The following is an 8,450-nucleotide window of genomic DNA, read 5'->3' on the forward strand; positions in this document are numbered from 1 at the left end:
GTTTACCTGTAAATCGTGAGAAGAATCTTTTGACCCTAGTTAGTCTATGATTGGAGAATATTTGCCACAAACAAACGAAAGTGCTACAGTACCCGAAGCCAAAAAAATTTGCAAACTGAACAAGGCCTAAATATAGACAAAAATAAAAACTAATTACACAGTTTAGCCGAAATTTACAAGACGAATCTTTTGAACCTAGTTAGTCCATGGTCGGACAATAATTACCACAAACAAACGAAAGTGCTACAGTGTCGCGAAATTTATCCCTTCAGAAACTAAACACGGCCTAGATCACCCTAAAATTAAAAAAAAAATCAAGATTCTTTATTGCATCAAATCTTGAGGCAAATACATGTAATACTAAATGTAGACAAAAACAAAAACTAATTGCACGATTTGTCTATAATTTATGATACGAATCTTTTGAGGCTACTTAGTCTATATTTGAATAATAATTATCAAATACAAATGAAAGTGTTACAGTATCAAAATCCAAAAACGTTTCGGAACTAAACAAGGCCTAGAGCATCTAAGAGCATCTCCAACAGTTTGACAATTTTGTTTGCCATTTGTTGTAGTTTGCCAACTCCCAAAATGATATGGCAAGTGGAAAAAAGGTCATCTCCAAGTGTTTGGCATAATTGACTTGGCAAAAACAAAAATTGTGGACCCAACCGTATTTGCCACGACTTTTCTTCCGCGCTGTATCTGGTCCCGCACGTTTCTTCTTCGAAAAGGATCATATATGGAGTACCTTGTGATGTCTTGCGACACGGAAGGGCGGCGCGATCGACTTCGCCAAAGAACGACGGCGCGAACCCTTGCGGCACAGAACGGCGGCGCGGAGGAGGAAGTTCTGTCCCGACAAAGTACTAAACGGACTATATACGGCGAAAAGAGTCCCTCACGTGCGGGAGTAGCGCGGGAGGAGCGCCCGATCAGCGTTTGACAAGCGGCCCACGGCCTTGCATTTATGCCAAGTTCCCTCCCTCAATTGCCAAGTTGCCCAAATTGCAAAACACAAATGCAAAACTGTTGGATACCTAATTTCTATAATTTTGGCAAATTACAAGAATGCAAACCCCAAATGCAAAACTGTTGGAGATGCTCTTAGTTCACTCAAAACCAAAAACTTTTCAAGATTTCCCGTCACATTGAACATTGCGATACATGCATAGAGCATTAAATATAGATAAAAATAAAAACTAATTGCACAGTTTGTCTATAAATCACGAGATAAATCTTTTAAGCCTAGTTACTCTATGATTGGACAAAGTTTGTCAAATAAAAATAAAAGTGCTACAATGTCAAAATCCAAAAACTTTTTAGATCTAAACAAGGCATTAGTTTAAAAAAATGGTAAAATGGACAGTAGCACTTTCGTTTGTATTTGACAAATATTGTTTAATTATGGACTAACTAGACTTAAAAGATTTGTCTTGTAAATTACAGTTAAAGTAGGTAATTAGTTATTTGTTTTATCTATATTTAATGCTTCATTTATATGCCGCAAGATTCGATGTGACGAGAAATTTTTTAAAAAAAATATAAATGTTTTTGAGAACTAAACAAGGCCTCAGTCACGTTGACAATGACACGGTTTGATTCCTTACTTTTATAAAAATATTTATTTAAAAGTGGTTATAAAAATACTTTTTAAAATAAATATATTCATATGGTTTTTATATTTCCTAATTCAATAACTTAAATATTATTTATAATTTATATTCTCAATATTTAACATAAACCATGTATAAAACGACTTTTTGTACCCAGGAGTAAGTCTCGTGTGTTGTCAACAGGCGAGGTACCGGCTTCGTTGAGCCTGACCTCGCTCCAATTCAAAACAAACAAATATGAACAGAAATTTGACCATATCAAAAATTGATGATGAACAGAAATGTCTAGAAGGAGAAAATGATTGGGTTGGGTGCATTGTTTACCACGATTTGCAACCCGAATCGGCTGGATCCTGAATTTTCCCCCTTTTTTTTCTCCTTGCAGAAATTTTCATTCATCCTAAATTTTCCATCTATCCATTTATATTTTTGGTTGAATTTTTCAAGCATCTTTTGATGGTATTTTTTAAAAGAACTATGGGAGGACAGGATATGGGTTCTCGATATACATACTAAAGTGAAGGCACCTCCTGCTAATCCATTCCTCCGATTCTTTCTCGTTAACTGATGGGAGCACGAACCTTCTGATTGGATTCCTGCTAATTCATTCCTCTGATTCTTCCCCGCTAGCTGATGGAAGGATTAAGAAGCAATGGACCTTCTGAATGGACTCAACAGTTTCTCTTGGGGCTAAGCCATTGGACAGTGTACAAAAAGTCCTAACGAAAGAAGGATTCAACAGTTTCTCTTGGGGCTAAAGCAATTGGACACTTGGTGTACAGAAGTCCTCAGATAGTAACGAAGGCCACATTTTTCCAGTGCAGCTTCCAGTTTGGAGTACGTCGTTTCTTTCACAACCAGGCAAGAAAGAATGGTTGTACTTTTCGTTTGATGTTGCCTGTTGAAGTTTTATCTTAATAGAAATAGAAATTTACAGTATATTATCTTCAAATAAACCAAGAAAATACAGGGTAGTCATAATGATCCTAGAGAAAATTCCTTCCTGATCCAGGGTCAGTTTACTATACAAAACAATACAGGTTTGTGTATAATGCACAAGCGGAGGGGGCACTGTGTACGTTTCCACGATTCCATCCATCAATCTGAGCCATGCCTCCAAGCGTGTAATCCTATAATGATCTAATAATATCAAAATTACAGACTCTTCAAACACACTAGTCGTCAACCAAAACCGAGCACAGTAGGCGCTAGCTCTAACAAGGGCTCCAATGCACTTGGAGCAAACTTCCGTGCAAACAAGAAGCACATCGTTGAGTTCTGGTTATTGTATAGACATGTCCGTCCCTTTTGGACCCTCCTCAGGAATTCCTCTGTGATATCACCCCTGCCAAACGTGGCTGGATGTGCACCACCTCTTGACCAATCCACCCAAGTAACACTTCTGTTAGCCAGGCTGTTCGGAGCTTCAATCGTCAGCATTGTAGGGAAATAGTGCTCATCAACATAACAATGGGGCCTGCAGAACTCCTTGAATTTTGGATAGTAGACTGTGTCCTTCACAATTTCAATGGCAAGTTCTCTGTGTACTTCGAACCACTGTGAACCTTTGCGCCATTGGTCAAGTTCAACCTCGGGGGTCATATTCCAGTTGTATCTTCCCCGTCCATATGGTCCATGATCATCAAACGCCATGAGAAAGCTTCGGTTCGAATTCTGGAAGTATCTGTATGTTGTGTTGAAATCAAATATGGGAATGCACGACTCAGACACAAGCACAAACCATTCGTTGGATATATCCAGCAAAGCGTTGGCAAGTAGGCGTCTCTCAGCATCACACATGGTCATCTGACCCCATTCTGCGACCTGTAAGCAGAACACAAATCAAACAAATACTTTCAGGGTATCTCAAAACCAGGAAGCAGAAGAAATTATTAATGGGCCAATGGATCAAATGACACATGATTATGCTGTATAAGTTGGTTTATAGGGTTTACATCTACCATCTCTATAAAAGAATAGGAACCTGTCAATAACTGTGACTCTGAGACCTACAAGAGACACCTACAGGCAGTGCCTTTTATACAGCTAATCAAGGTACATGTGCCACTTACTCCCTCTGTCTCAGAATTAAAGACGTTGTAGCATTCAAAATATGTCCCAAAAAGCTTGACGTTTTAGCTTCGTTGCAGTCGCAGCAGCCTAGCTAGTGCAGGGGCAGCGGCCAGCCCGCTCGGTACCCACCACCCCACAGGTCTAATCGGCAGTAGCTTTTGGTCATGTACTTGATTGCAGTATAGGGGTAATCAGGGTCATTTGTTTGTTCCTTGGTAATCCCTCCATCTGAACGACTAGCATTCTGGGATGGAGGGAGTAGTCTGGAAAAACTCCAGAACATGGCCTAATGTCCCAGCAATGGCCAATCTTCCCAAACACCAAAACCACACGACCTACCCAATGACAGTAGTCAGTGCTCTACATTGAGCAGCCCATTTCTACTCTGGTTAAGTTTGACTTCAGATACAAATGTATTATGATGACAGAAAAAGAGCAATCCAATCAATAAACTCTTTTGACTTTTATTAAGTTGTAGATCCATTCTAAGCTGACTTTGACACTAGGTCCGGATCCGGACATATGATTGGCAGTGCAATGAATCCAATTTGAATCACATATCAATGGAGGGTACTAGCAATGATACTTACAGAGACATAGCACAAAATTCAACCTCGTGCAAAATCAAAAACAGATTCAACAAAGGCAAGGTTGGGACCCGTAATACCCTTTGGTTAGCGAAGGATCTGTTCAAATTTGATCTGCCTTTTTTCAGTTTGATTTCAATCACCAACACACAACATTTGCACTGTTCAGGAGCATGGTAAACACAAAAAGATTAATCTGAATCCCCTGTGCATCATTCTCAGCTTCCTTTGCTTGCAGTAAGTAGGCCCATATAATAAGACTCTAGTTATGAATGTTACTTGTGAAATTCATTATAAGTACAAAGTACAGGAAACGTAGGTTCACACTTCTCAGCAACCAACTTGACATATACTCAGATCACGTGCAAAAAATCGTTAGTGCAGCGCAAGTTACAAACATGGCACTAAAGGGCATTTGTTCTTGCTGTCAATCCATCTATATCAGCATAAGTGAGCAGAGCTACCAACCACGACCTGCCGAAGTGAAGCAAAGCAAGAGGGAGGTGAGCTAACCTTACTGGGAATTTGTCGCCGGTAGAAGACGGATTCAGAGGTGAAGTTGGCATGGTAGGATGGCAATGCGTGCACGTAGATGGAGTAGCGCCCCTCGTGCCCACGGAAGAAACGCTCCCAGAGCGGCGCCAGCGGCAACGGGCCTCGCGTGAGAAACATGAAGGCCACTTTGGGCACGCGGCGGAACGGGTACCCGCGCACCCGCGGCGCGAACGACGCGCGCCAGAGCAGCTCCTCGTCCGTCATCGCGTGCTCTACGCGCGCTGGGGGCCGCGTCCACCGCTCCAGCCCCTCGGGCTCCTCCTCCGCGGAGGAGCCGCCCAGGCACGGCCGGAACAGCGATGGCGCGACCGCCGCCACCGCGTGCCGCGCCATGTACATGCCGACGGCGGACAGGCCCACGCCCAGCAGCAGGAACCCCAGGAACACCTTGAGCATCCCCGTGGGCAGCACCCTCCCCTGCCCCGCCGCCTGCCGCGCCTCCTTCACGTCCTCCATGGACGCCACACGGGCCTGCATCGCGGCGCCCGGGATTCGTGGCTACAACCTCGCGTCAGTGGAATCTACCAGATTTGAGCTCGAGTCTGGCATATCTCCAGCACGACTGCACGAGGCCGGATCGAGCGCGCCAAATCGAGGGGCGGCACGTACCAGATCTGGTCCGGGTTTGGCGGGCCGGAGGTGGTTGGATGGTGCGAGCTTGGGTAGCGGGCGGCGGTGCTGGTGTGTTGGTGGGGTTGGAGTGGGGGACGCCTCGGGGTCAGGACCTCAGGGGACGTGTACCGTCACGGGTGTGCTCACCTAGCAAAGGAGCAGAGGCAATCGGATGGACCGATGAACCTGGTTTACAAAAGCAATGAAGGGGGCAGAGAGCCTACCCTTGTCGGTAGTCAGTGAGGCGGAATGTATGGACCATTGGACCGGATCCTTTGGAAGTTTTGTGAAAGAGGGATCTAGTACTCTACCGAAGAGCTGACAGAAATGCCTTCGTTGAATCCCGCGGCCGTGATGAGCCGCGGTTCCCGTGGACTGGATCCGCTGGTACAGCAAGCGGTTGAGGCCTCGTTTAGTTCTAAAATTTTTTTAAAATAAGAATAGTATTATTTTTGTTTATATTTAATAAATATTATCTAATCATGTACTAACTAGATTTAAAGATTTGTCTCGTCAATTTCGACCAAATTATACAATTAGTTTTTATTTTTATCTATATTTAATACTTCATACATGCGTCTAAAGATTTAATGTGACGGGGAATCTGAAAACTTTTGCAAAATTTTCTGGGAACTAAACAAACTAGAAATTTGTAGGAGTTCGTAAAATTATTTTAGAGCAATGCCTTGTTTAGTTCGGAAAAGAGTATTTGTGTTTTTATTTGATAAATATTATCTAATTATGGACTAACTAGGCTTAAAAAATTCATCTCGTAATTTCCAGGTAACTGTGCAATTAGTTTTTGTTTTCGTCTATATCCAATGCATCATGTATGCGCCTCAAGATTCGATGTGACAGAGAATCTTGAAAAGTTTTTGGTTTTTATGGTGAACTAAACAAGGCCCAAGACTAATAATATACTCTCACCGTCTACGAAAAAGTCAATTTCTAAAATTGTTCTAAGGCCCTGTTTAGATTGGAGATAAAAAAATTTTAGGTGTCACATCGGATATGTCGGAAGGATGTCGGAAGGGGTTTTTATAAACTAATAAAAAACAAATTACATAATTCGTTTGGAAACTGTAAGACAAATCTATTAAACATAATTAATGTGTCATTAGCACATGTGGATTACTGTAGCACTTAAGGCTAATCATGGACTAACTAGGCTTAAAAGATTTGTCTCGTGTTTTTCAACCAAACTGTGTAATTAGTTTATTTTTTTATCTATATTTAATGTTTCATGCATGTGTCCAAAGATTCGATGGGATGGATGAAATTTTTTTGGGTGGGGAACTAAACAGGGCCTAAGCCAAATTTTTAAACTTTGACCAAATTTTTAAAAAAAAATGCTAAGATTTATGGTATCAAAATAGTATAATTAGATTCATCATAGAATATTTTTTCATATGGTGCACATTTTATGTCATAGATATTGTTACTCTTTTCTATAAAGTCAGTTAAATTTTAAAAAGTTTGACCGACACGGATTCTAGAAATTGATTCTTTTGTGGACGGAGGGAGTAGGTTTCTTTACAGCCTTTTTTAGCCTATTTATATATAATAGTTAGCTCATCACTATTAATACATGGTCCACTTGTCTTTCTTAACTTTGTTCTTGTGTTCGAGCCGGCTGTAAGCTTACAGCCTGCTTTTACTCTCTCTTTTTCTCTCCTCCGTATCAACATTTAGCTGGCTTACAGCCTACTATAATACTTGCTCTTTCGTGAACATATTCGCTCAGTTCCAAAATGAATCTACATCTCCTTCTCCAAAAGTCAAAATTTTAAAGTTTAAATAACATTTATATAAAAATGCTAATATTTATGATAAATAATAAGTAGCATTAGATTGAGAATAGAGTATACTTTTGTATTAAACTTTTTTAAGGAACAAGTATTGATAATATTTTTTATATTTTTATTCAAACTTATAAAAAAATGACTTCTCAAAAAACGAGATATTGTTGGCCACTCAGGATTGCTTGGACTTTGCTATTGGTACACAGAAGCTTTGTGTGGAAAGGTATCTCTGGCCTCTGGCTTTATTCTATAGTAACCGGAGAAGCCAGGGCTGGAGGTGCCTTAAATCAAACTTTCTTCTACCTATACATTGGTTTGGAGGAGACAAAAAGAAAGATCCATACCATAGTGTTTGTTAAAGTAGTTTTTGAGACAGAGCCGAAGCACTTCAATCTGTCAAATGCCTTTGAGTAGATATATATGGATAATAGTTAGATTAGACATTTTCCCTCTTAGATGGTACTGATTACACATTCAAATCATTAAAAGCAAAGTAGGAACTGAAAGAGGTAACATGCACATAGAGGGCCTAGTGAATGACTCAAGAAAGACAAGGGGATGCTCGAGATCCAAAACATAGTTTTTACACATGATAATTTTAAAAATCCAAGATGTTAAGTATTTTAGGATGGAGGGGATACTAACTAGACGTCATGGTGATTTGAAGGAACTTTGTCAGATATTTGTCCTATTGAATCGATGAACCATATAGTCTGGTGGTATGTAATGAATAAAATATGTGGTGAGAATTTACCATGCGTACTAATATGAATGGATGAAATTGAGGGGTCAGATTCTAGGACTAACATATGTTGCCTTTAGGGGAGAGGCTAGGCTCTAGTTCATATTTGTCTTTTAACTCTTATAAAATAATTCTTTTTTAAAGATCACGAATTATTTTTTATGGTAAGTGGTAAAATGTCAATGTGACCGCGTGTGAAACCTGGTTTCAAATCTTTAACTTACATATTTTTAATGATAGGTGACATGCTTACAATCGTCAATTTCGAAATTTGTAGCATTTTTTTGGGTATAGCCACCGCGGAGGCATGTATTTGGCAAACTCTGGCAGTCACCATACATAAAGTTTGTTCAAAATATATAATACATGTATTATATACTAATAAATATATATGAAATACATACATCAATATATTATAAGCTGGTATATTTATTCTCATATAAACTCTGCTGCACCTAAA

The 8,450-nt window shown here is 40.1% G+C and overlaps 1 protein-coding gene across 1 annotated transcript; it reads right to left on the bottom strand.

Moving 5' to 3' along the window:
* On the bottom strand, positions 2,538-5,600 carry LOC8060529. Its single transcript, XM_002466475.2, has 2 exons — positions 4,793-5,600; positions 2,538-3,443 (listed from the first exon to the last, which is right to left on the bottom strand). The coding sequence occupies exons 1-2, from the start codon at positions 5,309-5,311 to the stop codon at positions 2,802-2,804; spliced, it is 1,161 nt and encodes a 386-aa protein (XP_002466520.1). The 5' UTR covers positions 5,312-5,600; the 3' UTR covers positions 2,538-2,801.

The sequence above is a fragment of the Sorghum bicolor genome, chromosome 1 (assembly GCF_000003195.3).
Source record: "Sorghum bicolor cultivar BTx623 chromosome 1, Sorghum_bicolor_NCBIv3, whole genome shotgun sequence".
NCBI lineage: Eukaryota > Viridiplantae > Streptophyta > Magnoliopsida > Poales > Poaceae > Sorghum > Sorghum bicolor.